A 20,255-nucleotide genomic window follows, 5' to 3' on the forward strand; every position below is an offset into this window, starting at 1 on the left:
TAGGCTTGAAAATCAATATGCAGAAGACTAAGGTAATGTTCAACAGCCTCGGGAAGGAACAGCAGTTTACGTTAGGTCGCGAAGCACTGGAAGTAGTAAGCGAATATGTCTACTTAAGACAGGTAGTAACCGCAGATCCGGACCATGAAAAGGAAATAACAAGAAGAATAAGATTGAGATGGAGCGCATTTGGCAAACACTCGTAGCTCATGACTAGCAGCTTACCGGTTTCGCTCAAGAGGAAAGTATACAACAGTTGCAGCTTACCTGTACTTACCTAAGGGGCTGTAACTTGGAGGCTAACAAAGAGGGTTCTACTTAAGTTGAGGACAGCGCAGAGGGCTATGGAACGAAAAATGGTAGGGGTAACATTAAAAGATAGGAAGCGTTCAGAATGGATCAGAGAAATAACTAAAGTTACTGATATTCTAGAGGAAATCGAGAAGGAATGGGCATGGGCAGGACATGTAGGGCGAAGAGAGGATAACCGATGGTCGCTTAGGGTAACAAACTGAATTTCAAGGGAAGGAAAGCGTAGGAGGGGGCGACAGAAAGTTAGTTTTTCGGAAAGCTAGCATAGGACGGGGTTAATTGGAGGAATATGGGAGAGGCCTTCGCCCTGCAGTCAGGCTGATGATGATAATGATGACCTTACCTTGACGAAGGTGTAAATCATGCTCAACACTTCGGGCAAAGTATAGTTGACGAACCGCATGGCAAGCATCTTCCTTCACCCAACCTTTCATTTTTTTTTTTTTTTTTTTTTTTGCATGCATAATGGCGGGGCACAGCTTTTCAAAAAACAGCCGGCACTTTGGGCCGATTCGCTACTTTCTTCAGATTATGGGACCCTCGGTGTACATATGACATCTGATCCACTTCATTTCATATCTGAATTCTTTTTCCGCCCTTTCTCTTTATGCAGCAAGGTCTCGTCGACTGTATACCAATGACATAAGCTCCGGATACCCTGCTTTCTCTAATCGAATTTTTTTCCGGCCTTATAAGTGCTGTTTTTTTTTTCTTTTTTCTTTTTTTTTTTAGTTTTGAATCATTTTGCTTTTGCCGTGTTCGCAGTATTTAGTAATACCATAATGCGCTGTGGATTTAACAGTCGTGGGCAAAAGTTTGCGGGATGCAGATTCTCGGAAAAAGCATTATTTCTGCTTTGCCTCAAGCCAGCTGAACCAACCCAGCTGAATAATAATAATAATAATAATAATAATAATAATAATAATAATAATAATAATAATAATAATAATAATAATAATAATAATAATAATAATAATAATAATAATAATAATAATAATAATAATGATTTTTGCCCGGTCGATTGAAGCGGGTCAATAAAATTATTGGCCTACTTCAATTGACCCGGCACAAATTATTATTATTATTATTATTATTATTATTATTATTATTATTATTATTATTATTATTATTATTATTATTATTATTATTATTTTGCAAACACGCATCCCTTAAACTTTTCTCCATGACTGTACATCGAGTAGGTGTGTTCCTTTTTAAAAAGTACAAGTTTAACGTCTGAAAACTGCATATTGTACTTGATGGGGACGCGATTTGCATCTAAGGAGGCTCGCAGTAATCAAAACTGGAATTAAAGCACCTGCATGCGATGCACCCGAGAATATAGGCTGCCTTTCGTGCAGCTCTTTTGCTTTCGCGATGCGCTGACTACGGTTTCTCGAAGGAAGTTTGACTGCATGCAAACCAATCGGAGAAATCACCGGAAAAAAAAAAAAAACAGCAACAAAGCGTGTTATTTCGGTGGCCCTTGCTCTGGCGGGCCGCGGTTCTTCACTCGATCGAGACTGGTTGTTTGCAGGTGGCTTGAGTAACCTCACCTGTTCTTGGCTGTGTACCTCTTCCTGTCTTTCTTTTGCCTCTTTATCCTACCCGTTCCGCAAGGGCAACGCTGTTTCATGTCACCGCTTCTTACTGCACCTCCGTCCGTGGCGCTCACTAAGTTACTGTAGCTGGATCGCTCGCGTTTCACCGTTCTGGTTGTAATGCAGAAAATTAAGTTTTCATCAGCAGACAAGGCACAAGCCTTTCGAACACATTCCTTTCCAGAACCCTTACAAAAACTCTACCAGTCTTCCTCTGGAAAGCTAATGGCAAAGTTGACAGCGTTTTAGGGCTGCAGTTCACTTTTCAGGCTTTTAAGGCTCGTTGCGTACGGTTGACCACGGGGTGTAGTGGCATTCATCACGCCGAAACCGCGCATTGATATTCGACCTTGCGGCTGTAGATAAATCATCTCGTAGAAAAGCGCTCTACAATATATACGCTCATTACTTTCCGGAATTAACTTTATCGTTTTACAGTTATCCTGCCTTGTGTCTGGAGCTTTATTTTAATTGCAGGTGAATATATCCATGAATCATCTGTTCTTCAAAATAACTAACCTTCTAAGAAGCACAGAACAACATACAATCTACTCTCGTTTCACGCTGCTAGTGTGGAGTGCCGCCGTCTAGCCTGCACCTCCGTTAGGTACAGCCAGAAAAAACAAGAAATTATCGCCTGGAATAGCGTATACAGAAACACCATTTTCCATGGCGTCATTTTCATTTCATTGTTTGCCAGTCAGCGTGCAACGTTCGCCGCACCCGTTTCTCTATCAAGGCTGTGGCTTCCGTGTGAAAAGGCGACATGCTTGCACGTCAGCCGCCAATCGTTCAACGGCGCTTCGTTGGCATCGGCGTGGCTGTCACCTTGAAAATCCCCAAGGCGAAGGCAGTTTCGAAAGCGTCTCTTCGCTTTAATTCTTGCATTAAGAGCGATATAACAGCCTCACGTTCGACTTTTTTGTGGTAATCTGGAGCAACGGTTGTTACACTGCAGAATAAGCAATTCCATGGATGGCGCGCATCCCTGAACAAAGACGAATTGTTTTTGTCAACCACGAAATAAAATGGTTTAATAGGAAAGGATCTGTCACAATTATACGTAGACACCTGAACCGCGCCGTTGGAAAGGGAAGGAAGGTGGAAGTTAAAGAACAAGTAGAGAAAGGGGAGCCGTAGTGGAGGGTTATGGAATAATTTCGACCACCTGGGCATCTTTAACCTGCACTGACATCGCACAACACGCGGACTCCTTCGAGTTTCGCCTCCATCGAAACGCAGCCGCCGGCGGTCGGGTTCGAACACGGGTGCTCCGTTTAATTCAGTAGCCGAGTGTCTTAACCACTGGGCCACCGCGGCGAGTAAACCACAAATATTTGTGAAAACTGTAACGGTTGCGCTTAAGTGGATGTCACTACGCACTCAAAATCGTTTTATCCCTCCGATATAATCGCGGCTGTAGTAGCGGCTCAAATTTCATCGTCCCTCGAGAGGTGGCGCACGCCCTCCGTCGTTCCGGACCACCCAGGGCGGAAGGAGTGCACGCCGCGCTTTTGTCTCCGCCCCCAAGGGGCGGTTGAGCCGGAATGTCAGCCTGGCTTGCCGTTCGCTCACGTGCGCTTTCAGTGGGATGGGGTGTTTTTTTGCTCGTTTTATTGGACGCACACGCTGATCTAATGTCAAATCTTTTGGCGCGTCAAACGTACTATACCATAAACAGTTACTATATATTACACCGCTTTAACGCAAACAGTAGTGCATTCTTGGATCAGTTTCCATTTGTGAGCAGTGGCGCTCATGGTGAGAATCACATGGCAAACTGGCGAGTGAACTTATTGTGACGCAAGCTCTGCAAGGCTTGAGCAGCTTTATCGAAATTAAAAGTTGGCTTTGCACTGTACCGAGGCTACAGTCGTCACTCGTCACAACGTCAGAGTACGTGGAATATTAAGATTACGGGAGTAGCTGCGTGAAAGCCAACAACATGGTTCGTGGTGAGCCTTTGACAGGAAGGTGCATGTTACCAAAATAATGCTACATAGTATGTAACATGCATGCAAGCGTTCCTCACTTTCCGCAACTCCAGCGCTGACTGAGCCACAACCGCGGCTGCAATATGCTGAGCGGGTTTACGCTACTTCATGGTTGCACGCGCAGTACTCGATAGAAGAGCGAAGGCCGAAAGCTGAACTATCATGTGCAGGAAAATATTCAATGGAGCACATCAGTCATCCGACCTCTCCAGAATGTTTTCTTAAGTGCTGTGCTGGCGGCTGTGCACAAGATTAATACGGTCGGCATCTGGAACGCCGTTGTCAAAGGGCGTTTTATTTTCCGGTTTCGCCGTAACCTTTTCCAAGCTATATCAAACAGCTTGCGCAACCTTCGGGGCGTGTCTGGCGCCTCGTCGGCGGCCTGTGGTGCGGGGATTGCGGTCGGCTGAAATGGCGCGTCAATCACTCCGGGCCGGCCGCCGCCGTGAGCGGGTAATGAGTTTCCGACATCTTTCCGGAATGCCGGCGGCGAGAACTTGATCTGCGTTCGTGTAGACGCGGAACGATCGACACGAATAGGTTCGATATCTTCGAAAGCGGATTCTCACGTCTCCCTCCATGGCTGTACGAGCTATATTTCAACTTGAGAAGTCGCGATGGGAAATCAACAGCGAAGCTCGCAAAGACGGAAAGACTGCAATATGTTTTGCCCGTTTTCTTAAATATGTGTATGCGTATTAAAGCGCCTGGCGTGTCCTGCATCTTTTAGCGCTTCTGGATTCAACGTAGGCACAAGTGCACCAAAAGTACACGGAGCGGTGACAGAACTGGAGGAAATTGCATGCCAGCGCAGATGCGCAGCAAAGAGCCACATCCGGCTGACCACCTTGGGGGCCTACCTCGTTTACCTATAATGCTCGCCCGGCAAATCCGTGCTACTACCACCACTACTCGCCAGGTGCGCTTTCAGTATACTGCATGCGAGGGTTCACTGTTTGCCGTGCAGAAAAGTTGGCTTCTTTCTGCTTCGTCAGGAATGGCAAAATCTTTGTTTGCAAGACCGCCGTGGTTCGCGCTTAGCTTGACCCTAAATAAAGTTTATTACTACTGGCGGCGAGTTTTTGCGGTAAGGAGTATAAACGCTCGTGCATCGTTTTGGCGAGTGCGGTCAAAGTTTTGCTTGTCCGAATGAAACGCACGGAGAAAGAGTAGCGTGAATGTATTGGACGGGATGGGTCGTGGCGAGCAGTGATGGTCGCAACGCTCGTGCTGGAGATAAGGCGGGCATCAAGTAATCGAGGTGCAAGGGCGGAAGTGCTGCTGCATTTGTTCAATTCTGCTCCAAAACCTAATGTTGCTCCATAACTGCTCCAGATCGGCGGCCGTGGTGTTTTATCATATTTATCTGAACGCGGGAACGATGGCAATACATTTTGCACTGGCTTAATACAAATAAAATTTTTGAAAGCTAGGGAAGCATGAGGCAACAAGCCACAACTAATTGGAGGGAATTAATTGTGAAAAAAAAAATGCACTGTGCATGTGACATACATCTCCTCCAGGCCTTTTGAATCTCTGGTATAGAGAGAGAAGCGAGAGCAGCAAGCGAAGCAGATAGTGCAAACTACCGCGAGACTTGTCTAGGTGCGAAAACTACACCGGCAATTGTTCCAATGATTTGGCTGTGAGAACAAGCACATTTAATCATTGAACCTCTTTGTCATTGACAAGCGTATCAGGCCTACGTCAGACAAAATCATGCTTGTGGGGTGATGGGGTGGTGCGACCGAAGGTGTCATCTATAGGTATACCTATAAGTGTACCTATAGTCACTATAGGTACACTTCCCACCCCGCCGGGGTGGCGCAGTGGTTACGGCGCTCGGCTACTGTTCCCAAGGACGCGGGATCGAATCCCGGCCTCGGCGGCCGCTTTTCGATGGAGGCGAAAAGCAAGGCGTCCGTGTGCTGTGCGATGTCAGTGCACGTTAAAGAACCCCAGGTGGTCGAAATTTCAGGAGTCCTCCACTACGGCGTCTCTCATAGCCTGAGTTGCTTTGGGATGTTAAACCCCACAAACCTATAGGTACACTTCCCAAGTGTGTTTGGAAAGCCACACACTGTCTAGCTGTAGCCGAGATGTGAAAACTGAAGCCTCAGCATCGTTCAAGCAAAAACATGAGGAGCGACTGGCAGGGAGGCTGGGAAGTAAAGACGCTGAACAATGAAAGGGCTATCCTTCAATGCTGTCTATCCCCCCTGAAGACACTATTGACCAGCGCTCGGGAATTTGTTGGCATTGGCGTAGGATCAAAAAGGACATCCACACGATAGATAGCACCAGACGTGGCCGCCGCGGCCTGGATGTTTTCCATACATAAGTCGCACCGGTGGATAAGATCGACGCACTGACCAAAATTTCAGAAAAAGAAAAACCGCGACTTATGCACCGGAAAATACGGTATATATGTAGTAACTCTACTTGAGGCTACCGGGTGACATCTGCTTGCCATGTTTCTCTCTCCGTGTCGATGGTGCTGAAAGGACAGTTCACCTTATAACTCTTGGAAAAAAAAAAAAAAAAACACCATGAGCACACGAACCTTATTTTCTGTACTTTTCTTCACTGCAGCTTCAAATCCTCCAGTAGTGCTTCTGCCTTAAAAATAATACAGGCCGCTTTTCAAGTATACAGAAAGATTATCGGTGGCGTGAAAGAAAAAGGGGCAAATGAAGTTTTCGAAGTCGTGCTCAGAAAGATTTGGCCCCGGCTGGTGTGTCTGCGAGGCTTTGTTCCATCTGTGCAAGAAGGAACTAAACTTTCTTGGTTTGGTAAAGTGAATTTGATTATGGGAGGTTGAGCGTATATCCGTCGTTGTTGTTAAAGGAACGAAGCGCCGCTTCTATAAACCGGTTGTAAGTCTTGCCCTCGGCGCTGTTTTGTGTTTTGAAATAAAATCGTCTGACCGCTTTGTTCTTCTTCTTGGTTTTTATACATTTGCCGCAATTCCGACTGATGCTGTCGTCAGCTAATCTGGCCGACTTCCCTTGACAGCTGCCGAGGTCGTCGTCCAAGCGGTGCGCACATCTTTCATGGTTGGAAGCCTGTGGGGGGCAGCTTTTGTCGGGAGATAGGCATGTTCGCACGCCACTTCAACGCCATGTAGAGTTGAGGAACGAGTCGAACCCCTCGAACATCAGACTCACATTATACTATCGTGTCAGTCGAACCACGTACCCGCCTCCACGTTTGACAGCCTCTGCCAATCTCACTGCACCAGATGACAGACCAGGCCGACCCATGGACATACACACATCCGATTACAGTGCCATCCATCCGCTCTCCTCGCATCTCCTATGAAAACGGTATTCTGTTCAGAACCAGCCGCCGCAACCTGGGTATTTCTTACTTTTTTTTGTTCGTTGGCTCAGATATCCATTTTTGATTGTTCTTGCTTGAGGATGTTTCAGTATTCGGCTCAATACGAAATTGTTTTGTGGTTTCGGGCCTTAAGTGTGTGCTTTTCGCTTCTTGCGTAGCTAAGTCGATGTCGGAACGCTGCACGCATTGGTCCTTTCTGCAGCAGAGGCATTAGGTTGCTTCGGCGACTCTCGAGGTCCGACGGTGTCTGCTTGTGCGCGTCGGCTGCGTCTGTATTGGTACGCCTCTCTCCGTGAGCGTGCCTATACAAAGCGCTGGAGGAATGCGGCCTTTATTGCGTGCGTTGAATAGATAACCGGCTCTAATTTAATCTATTTCTCGGACATGTCACGTGCTCCCGCACGCGCCAACATTGTCGCGTGTGCGAGTATTCACTCGGAGCTCGCGAGATTGAAAGTGGCAGAAGGCGCGCTGCCAAATGGCGCTCTCCGGGTGTGCTCTGCAACTGCTGTCTCAACCGCTGAATGAAACAGGGACCGAGAGGCGGCTAATATCTGCCGTGACTTTCGCACGAAGGAGAGGCCGCCGCTTTCCGCTCGAGTCTGCTGCTCGATGCAACGGTCGCGTGAATAAACTTCGTGGTGAGGCTACACGAAGTTCTCGCCTCATTAGGCAAAGCTGCCGATTGTAAGTGAGAACGAAACGGCTTCCGTTTGAAGCTTGAGGTCCTGCACTTGCAACGCGCGGCCCGAGCGCTCAGAGTTCGAGCTCAGCGCTCTCCGTCATCTGTTTTGCGTTGTTTTAATTGTGAGACTCCTGGCAGGTGCTCGTCGTGCTGATCTTGTATTTCAATGACAGTTACCCACTGAGAAATTTCGGTGTAGCATAGACTCTGCGATCCACACTATTATCCGGCGTCAACCCAACCAGTTTACTTGTGAAATCGATGCAACGGTTATAGCGGCCCCTGTATTTAGCCTTTGTTAAGGCGAAAGAAAGTCTTACTTGGCTCATGCGTGGCGTGTACAAGAAGCGCGACCAGTAAATGACAACAAAAATATGACGTGATTCCATATCAAAATTGTAACGTAACCGTTCGTTGTGCATCGTTTAGGGAAGTCTCATACCGTTTCGCTTGCCATCCAGCATCAATCTGCTAGTCAAATTGGAGGCTAGTTCGAAATATAGGGATTCGAACCGACGACATTTGTGCCTGCAATTTTATGCCGCTCATTGTAACTGTAGGTGTCCGCGGAGAAGTAAGACAGAGCTGTGGAACAAGGAAAACATACTCGGCTCACAAACAAGTGACACCTCTTTTCCGATGCCGATGAGTGGTGGCGCGAAGTGCAGCGAGTTGGGCTAAGGAGGACGGAGCGGTGATGAGTCAGTCGGGTCGTCGAGTAGGGGAGGGGCAGTGACGACGGGCGGCAGGAAGCGAACAGTGGCGGAAGGCAGGCCGGGCCGCACGCGACTATGCGCAGACTTGCCGGATGCTGCGGATGTAGCTATACATAGCGCGCTTGAGAGAGCGGGCGAAAAGAGAGGCCTTCGCATTGCAGCGTCTTCCACGAAACAAACTTTCGTCTCCAGCGGGTGACGCGAAAGAAGAAAGCTGCCGTTTCTCCTTCTCGCGGGGTCGCCTCGATGTGCGTCAGTAGAGTCGGGAAGGCGTGCGCGAGGCAGCACCGGTTTGCCGCTCCGGTGGCCGCTGACAGGCTAGGGACCTTTTCGTCCTGACCTAGGGAGCACTCAGCTGGGACTGCCGCTCGCAGCCCTTGCCGCTGGCGTCTCGGTTCTGACCGTTCTGCGCGACCGGACTCACTTCCTCCACGTTTTTGATTAATGGCTGTAATCGGCATAGGCGTTCCCGCTGTCCCACCTTGAGAGCACGACAATCGTGGTGAAAAGTTTCTTTCTCGCTGTTGTCGCATGTTATGTTTCAGCGGGGAGCTGAGGATTTGCTACCACCAAGACGTCCAGTCGGACATTTTAAGTCGAACGCGCCTTATTGGCACTAAAGGGGCAGTGTGGCGAATTTGGGGAAAAGCTCAACCCGATACTGTGCACACCGAGTTGTGGGCGCATATAAACCTAGAGCCACGGTGGCTCAGTGGTTAGGGCGCTGGACTGCTTAAACCCAAGGCTGCTGGATCGAATCACGGCCGTGGCGGCCGCTTTTCAATAGAGGCGATGCCACCTCAGTGCACATTAAAGGACCCCGAAACTTATTTCTCGATATTTGTAGATCCGTCCACTACCTCATAGCGTGATTCGATTTGGGATGTAAAAACCCCGCAAACGAAAAAACCTAGGGTCTTTCAATAATTGCACTTCAAGTCATTGTGTCCTACGGGAGTCTGACCATGTATCCCACGCCTGCGCTGCGGCGCCCTTCGAGCATGTCCTGGCCGGTTAAGCATGTGGACCTGCTTTCACCGCGCCCACATTCTTGTGAGAAAAAATTGATCAGTACTTTTTGGCGCGCGTGCAGAGACGTGGAACGTTTTTCCTGTAACAACGACTTTCTCATCTCGCTTTTGATTTTTTTTTAGGTCTGTAAAGACCTGGGTGCTGTCACCTCAGGGGCTGCAACTGTGGAAGTTTTAGAATTAAAACTGCGAAAGCTGGCTTTTTAACGGCACGGCACGTCTGCTTTTAGTAGATTTCGCAAAATGTGGACATTACACATTTTGAACAGTGGGAAGCAATGACTCTATTAAACCTCTTTTCTTTTTTTTTTTTTTTTTTTATCCAAAGGCACTGCTAGCTCAGTGCCAGCCCTTACATCACAGACGTCAGCAGCCACTGGTGTAGTTGATGGAATAACGCATTTTTAGGAGTAGGTACGATTCTAAACCAGCCGAGAGTAACCATGCCACGCGCGTGAATTATCCATCGCTCGCGCTCCCTAGCCCGAATTATTTGTTTTATTCTGACGACTGAACCGTTTCGTTTGTGTTACGGGCGCCAAAAAACGAGATCGGATAAAAGTTGAAACCTGGCTCCTGGTCGGCCTCTTGGAAACGGAGGTGCCATCGCATATAATTGCAGCCCTGCGGAGAGATGAATCTTCAATCCGGGGCGTTCGCAATACCGGGACACCCGTGCGATTGACCTACAACGAAGGCAGTGGAGGAGGCACTCGAGGGGGTGAGGATTCGAAATATGCCGCGGGCTCCCGCCGCGCAGCTTCGACTGCTTCGAGTGGCCTCAGCCTAGGGAGAGGTTGCCGCTGGTCTGGGGAGAATCTAGGGGGAGCGCGCGTCCCTCCAGATGGCGCCGTGGTGGAGAGCGGCAGACGACAAAGTTTGCCGTCTGTGCGGGGCGCCGGTGGTTCCTGGTTTTTTTTTTTCGTGATGACCCATCGTTTGAGTCGAGATAGTTCGCGGTGACGAGTGGACGCCGATTGCCTCTAGCGTGGTGACCCGTCCGTGCACATAATTTGCGCTTCTGCCGCTCTCCGCCGAAGACCGCTCGGAGTGGAGCAGGCGCGCTGCTCTTCGCCGGGATGGATTCGTGCTTCGGCGCGCGCAGCCTTTTCGGAGGGCACTCGAGCACGGACACCCTGTTCAGCAGCGCTCAGGTCGAAGTCATTCAAGACCTGGACCTTTACTTCATCCGCCAGATAGCGCACAGCCTCGGGGTGAGTGAGTACGACCAGCATGCGTGCGGGCCCCCGCTCCAAGCGAGTGGATGGATGCGGCGATAAGCCCGCGGAGAGCGCGATTCAGGTTTGCCTTCCTTCCTCGTAGCGGCGGGTTCGCGGCGGGCCTCCGCCGCGAAACCGCCTGTCGGGGTTTGCTTTTGCTCTGCCAGTTTTCCTTTCCCCGCGGTTTTCTGGGGATCAGCACCCGCAGGTGCTCTCTTGACGACGTGCTTGGTTTGAGTTTCGTTCGACACGGGGAACAAGCATTGGACGTTCGGACGTTCGCTCAGACTGTGCCAAGCGCGGCCAAGCGCGGGGCTGAGCAACGTGTCGATGTCTACTGCTGCTGCGCCTGGGCTCCGTCTCGTCGTTGGGTGCAGCCGGCACAGCGCACAAGGGGGCAACGCGCCCGACGGCGACCGTGCGAGGTCCCGAAAGCGGCGTTCCGTACGAAGTCTGCAAATCTCGTTGCCTCTGCCCTGTCCGTTACCTTTCTCACCGCTTCTCCTAAGGAAGAGGATCTTTGTGCCAAAGAAAAATTTTCGCCTTTGGTCCGCAGTGGCCCGAGACACCCGAGATTTCCATCCACCCTCGTGCGCTTGGAGGATGCCGCCCATGCATGCGAAGCGGCGCCGTAATTTTAAGGATGCTCTCCGCATGTGCCCGCGTCTGTGCGTGTTGAAAGCGGGTTGTCGCGGGGGTCCCGTCAGGCGGAGAGGGCCAATATTTTTAGACGCAGCGACGGCGCGCGCACACGGTTCGCCGACGACTCGCTTCTCGCCGTGCAAGCACGCTTTTGTTTCCGTCTCTGGGTTGGGTAAATGCTAGGAGGCAAATATGACCGAACTAATCGCGCGCCTTCATCTCAGTACGCCGACATTGATCATGGCAGCGAAATTCGCGTTACTCGCGAGCATCATTTTTGAAACGATAATAGCAGACCTGGTGGACCGACGAACAACGAAGCACCGAGTGCGCTAACAGATGTGGGAGTCGCCTGCTGGTGATTGCAGACGCTTCAGTCGAGGATGCTTTCATTGCCGCTTCTGGCCGTTGGAATGGGGGCGTGGGTGCAAAAGAACAACAGCCAATGAATTGTTGAAGAGCAGCTTACAAGTGTACAACTGATCTAAGCTTCTTTCGGAGCCACTGCCTGTCTACTTCTTTTTGTTTGCACCGTAAAAGAGTGAAAAGCTCCTCAGGGGCGCTTTAAAAGTCCGGGTGGATTGAGAATATTACAAAGATAACGCGGGTTTCTGTCGAACAGGGTAGCGACTGATGAAGGACGGTTCCTTCGGGTCGGCATTCTTGCGATATCTTCGAGTTTATAAACGAGGTGAGGGTGGTTTTTAATTAGCAGAATTGGCCTCGTGTATCACACGCCTACAAAGGAAGTCCTAAAGCGCCAACTATTGCGCATTTCCTGTCCCTCAAGGTTTCATTTACAGCCGAGTACTCTTATTTTATAATTAAATGTTTTTCGCTGCGAACTCATGGTTGCTTACAGGCAGTCTGCATAGCGTAAAGGAATCTCAGATGCGCCTCACCTTCCATTGGTGTTTACATGCCGATGCGAGGTTTGACTCCGTGGGGAAACGATCTGGCGTTTGTTCACATGCCCATCGGGCGATTTGCCTGCTTTGATAACTTCCGCCTGCGTGGCGTTGCTTATCTTGCTGCTTTCATTCACTGTGTTACTTCTCGGTCGATCTTTTTCCGGTCAGCCTGTCCGCCAGTTTTCCCTTCACCACCACCCTCACTGTCAAAGCCGCACGTGCCTCTCTTTCAACACGTGACTGTTGTGTTTGCTCGCGGGGCTGTTTCGTTTTCTTTTGGAGATTTTTCGTCTGGTGGTGGTTTATTGTAGGTGCAGCGACCGCCAACGAGGAAAATGGTGTGCGTAAACAAGCAGCATGGATTCTAGGGCAAATACGTGTTGAGAACATTTAGGCTGAGAGTAGCACAATGACTTTGGCGGGATACGGGCCGCTGCTAACGTTGTTACAACCCTAGTGCAGACTGTGACTGCAACGGCTGGCTGATAGGGCCAAGACGCTGTCCATTGGAACTCTGGACTAGGGATTTCGAATCCTGTTCTGTTCTGCACACATGCATCGTGCTTGCCGAGAGTAACCGGTCTGCTTCGCGGCCGCGTAGTGGAACGCTTAGCTCTGTGGTTGGGAGAATCCTCACCCTTTCATGATTTTTGGGTTGTCCTAAAGGGACGGTGAGGGTTTGTGTCGATAGAATGCCACCTGCTAGTCACGAAAAGGCCACCGCTTCTAAAGACTTGTAAGAGAAGTGCCGGTACCACAGCCCATTCTCGCAAGTACGAGCGCTACGTTGCGAAAAGAATTTCAGAGGCTGACAATTAAATGTACATTACGCATCTGAATTGGGAAGTAAGTTTTGTGCCATAACTGCATGCGCACTTTTGTCACGAAAAAATGACGGCAAGAGGCAACCTAAATGTGTGTTTCGGTCTTGGTGCTTCGTGGCGTGCCTTCTACCATGGCCGCGTGGTTTCATTTTTGACGTGTCTCGCTTTACAAATGCGAAGCAGCAGACAAAGTCCAAGCTCTCCTCGGACGAATTTCATTCCTTGGCTGGCTCTTATGTAGAGAGCCGCGCAGCGCGACCGATGTTCACACTTGCAAATGCGATCTTGTCTACCTTCCGTGTTCACCACATAGAGTAAAGCTAACTTACGTCGGCTGAGCCGCTGATTGGTTTAACGGTTTGCGACCAGCAGTCGCGCGACTGGAAAATCGAGCAGTGGTCGAACGGCCTGCGAGTGTCGCTTTTCGACCAAAATGGTCGCGCGACCTCGGCGAGTCGCAAGCGTGAACGGGCATTTACATTCCGGCCCTCGGTGGCCAACGTTGCTTAAAAAAAAAAAGCTTCGCCTAAGAGTAGACGTGATAGCGCCTTTAGCGCCCTTTTGGATTTCGGGGAACGGAAGGCATCTGTCTCACTTCCTGGTACGCCTACACTCCCAATTAACAACATACATTCGCAGGTACATTCATAGGTCATCGGTTGGAACCCCCTCCAACATGACTAGCGGATGAGTGCTAAATGGAAAGTAAAATGGTGTTACTAAGCTCTGTCACAAAGCGTCATAGTTTTGGTACTAAATCACGTAAGCGATTTGATTTTCGCGTTACGACGCCGCCTTTTCGGCAACACGGGTCCTTACATTATCGCGTAAAAGAAGGCTGGAAAAAGAAGCTGTAGAGTACCACAGCTAATTATAATTACTGACAGTTTAACACAGCTGTGTGTGCAATATCTTGTGCGCACTGTAAGGGGACTGTTCAGGCGCGTGTAGGCTGCACTGTGACGAGGGTTTGACCAAACCGCTTACGTCGCTGTTTCACCCGGAATACCACCCCCCATGTCGGTCCTATGTCAGTGGACATCCGGATTGCGGCAGTTTTGCGCGTGAATCGGGTTTGCGCAGTGGTCTAACGCAGAGGACAGCGTGTCTCGGTTCCACTGGCGGTGCTTTTTTATTAAAGGTCAAGTTGTCTTCAAAGCCACACTTGCAAACTTTGTGCGAGCAGTTGAGTGCGCTGAGAAGCCCGCACCACCCCACGTGGCGGGGGCGGTGGATGCCTGGAGGAGTCGCGCGGACAAAGCTCGTGTGTCTTGAGGAAAGCCGCCGGGGGGGCAAAACACGCGCGGGAGTGCGCGTCCTGCCCAAAGGAAGAGCTTGGCTTGAGCCACAGTGTTCGGGCGCCAGCGGACCCCCCGTTACCTCCGAATGGTGCAAGTGGCTACTGCGTTATTGATGTTTTGCTGTGTTTTTGTAATGTTTTGTTTTTATTCTGAAAAGAAGCGAACGGCACCGACTGGCCAAACAGAATTCTGACGGGAAGTTCGGGCAGGCCTGTGCTCAGGAGAGACTTGGGGAAGTTCGTTGGCGGCTGCCAGACACGAGTGTCGGGCGGAGGCGATTGTTTGATCCATCTTATAACGGCACACATAAAACGCGAGGACAGAGAAGAACAACACGGTCAGGGAGCGCACTAACAACTGATGCGCAGTCAAAGAAACACCTCGCAAGCGTTCTTTGACCACACCTCGTAAAGAAACACCTCGTTATTTGATAGCCGATTTCGTAGCGCTTTCATGCAGTTTTCGCCTTTAACATGTTTTAGTTTTTGTCTTGGTTTCTTCCGTACGTTTATAGTACAGCTACATCATGGTTTGATTTGGTTGTTATGTTGTTGACATTGTTGAATTTTCTGGTGCATGCTGACTGAGTGAGAGGTGTTTCGTTGACCACGCATCAGTTGCTGCTCTAGTCCGTGTTGCTATTCTCTGTGTCTTCGTGTTCTATGTGCGCCGTTTTAACATTGCCAACTGGCCCAGCTTTCTGCTTTATTAGTGTATTTGGAGAGCACCTGACGAAACATAAGCGTATCCTCAGAGAGTTTGCACAAACCTACAGCGATGAACATCAACGTAAAATATCTGCAGTGCCACTGCAATAAAAATGACGTGACAAAAGAAGCCCACCTCATAGGATGTTAACCAGCGCCCTACGGACTCCCACACAATTTTGGTAACCTCTACATCACGCTGGATGTCGGAACTGGCTCCATTATTTTTACTTGCCACCTTTCAGTGGTATTTCTGTCAAGCGTTGAAATTTCGGTCTTAGCTGCGCAAGACAGGTCCTGTGTTCTTCTTCTGCCACGATGCACCCTTGCAGGCTACTATTTAAAAACGCCCGCACGTACCTCATCGTTATAGCGTCGGTCGTAGCCAGAAATATTTTTCGAGGGGTGTTATACGCCACCAGTCTAAAAAAAGGTGGGCGAAAAAAAAAAAAAAAAAAAAAAAAAAAGGACGGTTGAAGTCAGCTGGCTTTCCGGAGTCTGTTTTGTTCAATGTTGCCGAGGGTTTATTAAGAAATTGCCGGAACTCTGTGGGCCACAAAATACTGAAGCCGATGAAGCGGAAAAACATTGCGGTTGTTCCGTACGTGCATCAAGTTTCCCATAAGCTTAAGCGTGTCGCGCGTATACATGTTTTGTTCACCACCCCATACAAACTGGAGCGTATGTGCAAGAAGGTAAACTTTTCACGACCTCGAATGGTTGCGTGCGACAAGAGGCGTAATAAGCGTTTTGTTGCCTGCCGCACCCGTGTTCTTTACTAGGTGCCTTTTTCTTGCGGGGCCTCGTATGTAGGTCAGACGGGGCGATGCATCAACGATCGCCTCGGAGAACATTCATCGTCCCTGGCTGACATTGTGCCCAAAAGCTACTAGGCGCTGAATTGTAAATCTTGTCTAAATTGTGTTCCGCTTTGTGAACAGTGCGTCACTCTGAAATGTTACCCTGAAAAAAAAAAAAAAAAAAAAACATACTAGGGAAATCTTTGAAGCCCTTATCGTCGCCCGCAAAGGGGCTTCATGCGCAAACATACCTTCCGTTTGGTTGGCTTATCTTAACTCTTAATGATGAGCATGGCATTTTTTGTGTTGACGCTGTGGCCCTTCTTTTCCCTTTCTGTGCATCTGTCGCTCGATTTATTTATACGCTCAGGGATTGAATATATTCAGTTGTTAGTCAGCGCTGGTGTTGTGTCTACTTCCTTGTCCTGCCTCTTGCGCTATTTTCTTCTACCATGACCGTATACTATGGGATTTCGCCAGCGTAAAATTTGTGATGACTGCGGTGCTTCTTCGGAGTCTGTTAAGCGGCGACCGGGAAGCGAACCATGCAGCTTGGATACTTTTGGCATGCCTCCAGTGTGGAAGGACCCCGCCGGGGTGGCGCAGTGTTTACGGCGCTCGACTACTGTTCCCAAGAGTGCGGGATCGAATCCCGGCCTGAATCTCGGCCTCGGCGGCCGCTTTTCGCTGGAGGCGAAACGGAGTGGCGCCCGTGTGCTGTGCGATGTCAGTGCACGTTAAAGAACCCCAGGTGGTCGAAATTTCCGGAGTCCTCCACTACGGCGTCTCTCATAGCCTGAGTCGCTTTGGGACGTTAAACACCACAAACTAAACCAAACGAATCCAGTGCGGAAGGGGACAAAGCTTGGACATTCAATTAATGATCGCTCCGAAATTGTTCGTGACAGTGCAATTCGCCGATTTTCTAGGTAACCGGAATATCCATCCGATCGATGCATATTCGAGTTATCTTATTTCTAAGCAGCATATTTTTTGCGCACGGGAGTAAAAGCCGCCCAGGAACAGCTCCTATATCTTTGAGAGTGCAGAAAACACAGGTTACACTGATTAAACAACAAATGCTTGCGGTGACGACAGCAAACGCAAACAGGAGCAGTACAGTGCGATAGTAGTGAAACAGAAATGGATGTATAGTGTTGTAATTATATTCTCTTAGCGTTGGTAAAATGGCACTACTCCCGGTATTTAAGCAAAATCAGGAGGTGGTTATATTTTGTTGTGTAGCTTAAAACTTGCTCAAGTATATGGGAAAGCGTAGCTAAGCGTTTCAAGTCCACAATTTGTGCGCGTGTGTGGAACGGACCGGTACTTACGGCATCGTGTTGGGTAATTAGCACTATTTTCATGTAAGTTAGCGATGTCTCTAAGCAACATACTTTTTTGTTTTACCTGAGTGCCAAGGTCATACATTTTTCGACTTCCATAATGTCCATCTTGAGAATTAAGAGCTAACGTGTGATGTAAAAGATGTGTTCATTATGACCCTCAGCGTAACTTTCTGCTGTCTCGGAGTTTTTCTTTCCAAGTAGTAGTTGTACTTCCTCATGCCAAATGGCAGTAACATCTCTTTTTAGTTGTTAGTGTGCGCTGAAGTTCATACAACGCGAGTTAGTTGGTTATTGAAGCTTACAGCAGTCGCCATTGCTACTGTGTTTCCACCAAGGTTTGAGCTGAGATCGGTCGTGTAGCGCATGTTTTTTTATCCGAATATTACAGCTTTATATTTTTCTGCGGAGATCACCGACACATTTCTTTTGGACCATGCGCGCAGTTTTGCCAGTGCGTCAACCTGCATTCTTTCCCGAGATACTATGCTGGCTGTTCTTTTATGTGCGCTACCGACTCGGGCACGGCCACCATACAGCTATGCGTGGCGTCATGCCAGGGGGGTGAACGGCTGCAACTTTTTGCTGGCTGTGTTGCTTGTCGGCCACACTCTATAGCTTAGAGATTTCAGTCCGAGCGCACTGCAGGCCGATCTTGTAGGAGTCCGACATCGAGCGTCGTCTATTGTGCTATATCAATGCGTCGGTCAGTTTGGGACGAAACGATAGATACTCGTTACGGCTCGTTAGCGTGGCATCGTTTTCTTTTTTTCGACACGTAATTTGAATGCAAGGCTTGCTGTCACTGGAGCAGCTTGTTTCGCCTCGGTTGGTCATTCGCGTGTCTCCGCAGGTTCCAGAGGCGACAGTGCTGCGTTTGTGCTCGCGTGCGGAGATTTTATACGTTGCACTATCAAGCTCGTTGATGTGGATATTAAACTTGGGAGGCGGCGGTTACAAATGAGATTTTTTTAGGTGACGACTCCAGGTTACCTTTAGCAAGCGGAATTAGTCTTGACGGTAATGCGAAAAGCAGATCACGCTACGTACCTGAGGCTGTTTTAGAGAGTGATCCTAAACGTTTGTTCGAAAATGCAGTGCCCCGCGATCGGCTTCCGTTCTCTGTTCGTCCAACGGTGGCCTATGGGACTAGGCCACTGCGAATGGAACCGAAAGGCAGCAAGTTTCGATATGTAAATACATTGCAAAAGCAGCCGTCCGGGAAACTATAGTTACAACTTAAAAATTGTGGGCATTTGTTCACGGCGTGTGAACGGTAAACGGAATAATTTTTTCATGTTTATGCCAAACAACCCAGAGAAATTCTTGAGCTTATAATTTGTTCTGATGGTCGTATTTAGGTAACCACAAATCTATCGCGGAGGAATCGTGTGTGGCAGTTGTATCCGACTGTAGTACGTGTCCGCTACTCTAAATGTATTTTATATTTCGAGCTGGAAGGAGAGCCCTTGGCACACTGAGTGTTGACGATCAAAGCCTCTGTACAAATTATTTCGAATTAAGCGAGGTCGAGCAAACGAGGTTCCGCAGTCGGCAATAAGTGGTACTGTGCGAGTCTGACGTTCCCAGCAGCGTTTGGCCAGTCACGTATCTCCTGCGGGGCACCACGTCTGTTCCCGTAAGGTGCGGAAGCAAAATTGCAGCGCGATGATCTGGCCTTCATTGACAACAAGTTATTCGGGAGTGAAAGTGAACGTGGCGCTTCCTAATCGACCGGTTGAAAACACATCACGTCCTAATATGGCGCTCACTTCTCCCTCGGCTGTGCTCAAGTCAATTGGAGGTCAAAAGCGTCCGGAAAGTATCTGAATGCTGCCCGCCACACGGTTGCGCAATTTTCTCTCTGAGATCGGAAGGGTTTCGAGATGACCTCGGATGCCCGACTCTCGTTTTCGTGGCTGTGCGATATCGGTAAAGGCACCGTTCAACAGAAAGTCCGGGCATGGCGCTGATTATTCGATGGTTTGTGCGACTTAACGAGACCAGGTGATATCGGAAAGTTAGGAGGAGCTGCCAACTCAGGCTGCTCACTTGAGGTGGGAAGGTGGAATAAGAGTCAGCCTTCCTCCAGAGGCTGCAGCAGTCGAGTGGAAGGGATGCAGGAGTGTCACGTCTTGGCGGCGACGTTGTGCTGACTGCTGTGCATAACGTTAGCCAAGTGGAAACAAGTGATAATCTACACTATGGCAGCGCCGTTGTCACAATCAGGCGCGAACGAGAGAGTTTTTGGAAGCACGCATAAGCGTTGACGGGAGGGGCAACGGCCTGACTGTTGGTATTCGAAGGAACCCGTCGATGAGCGCAAGCTGCTTTGCTGGCAAGCTCTTTCTCACGTGGCCTTTATTCACACTGGGCCGCTTAGGAGCCGCAGCGAGGAGTCTTGCATAATTTGTTCGCCCTCCTCTCGCGAAGTGACTTATTTTCGACGCGGCTCCTTGTTGGCACAGAAACAGCCGCCAAGTTGTGGACCGTGAGGGCTGCCAAAAAGGCCGGACAGAGGCTTTCTCAGGGTGAATGTTTTGCTGCTATCTACGTGACCGGCACTATTGCCACAGGCGTTCATGTCACGTGCGACCGAGGCACTTTCTCAGGGTCTCGTTCCCTTCGTGACCCATCTCATCTGCCCCGCGTTTGACCAGCGGTGTAGCAAAGGGCCCCCTTGTGAGCATACTGTCCCACTTGTGTCTGGAAGCCTCGCTACTTTCGGGGTCAGCGAGGAGGATCCGCAGGCCGAGGTTACGCCGTTGCACACACACCCTCGCTGCCGCCCAGGCGCTCGTCCTAATGGGGAACTCGTGCATG

At 49.4% G+C, this 20,255-nt stretch overlaps 1 protein-coding gene across 2 annotated transcripts in view; it reads left to right on the forward strand.

Moving 5' to 3' along the window:
- The window catches only part of LOC146206650 (rhotekin-2-like), a 215,251-nt gene that overhangs the window by 72,913 nt on the left and 122,083 nt on the right, over positions 1-20,255 (forward strand). Inside the window, exon 1 of one of the 2 annotated variants that reach the window (XM_084591416.1) lies at positions 10,579-10,895. The exons of the other annotated variant lie outside the window; for it this stretch is intronic. Coding sequence (XP_084447542.1) covers positions 10,761-10,895 — 135 coding nt within the window. The 5' untranslated portion in view covers positions 10,579-10,760. Of the gene's footprint in view, positions 1-10,578; positions 10,896-20,255 lie in introns of those variants that run through there. 2 annotated transcript variants of the gene reach the window in all.

This window comes from Amblyomma maculatum, chromosome 1, assembly GCF_055883805.1.
Source record: "Amblyomma maculatum isolate TAMU_Amacu chromosome 1, ASM5588380v1, whole genome shotgun sequence".
NCBI lineage: Eukaryota > Metazoa > Arthropoda > Arachnida > Ixodida > Ixodidae > Amblyomma > Amblyomma maculatum.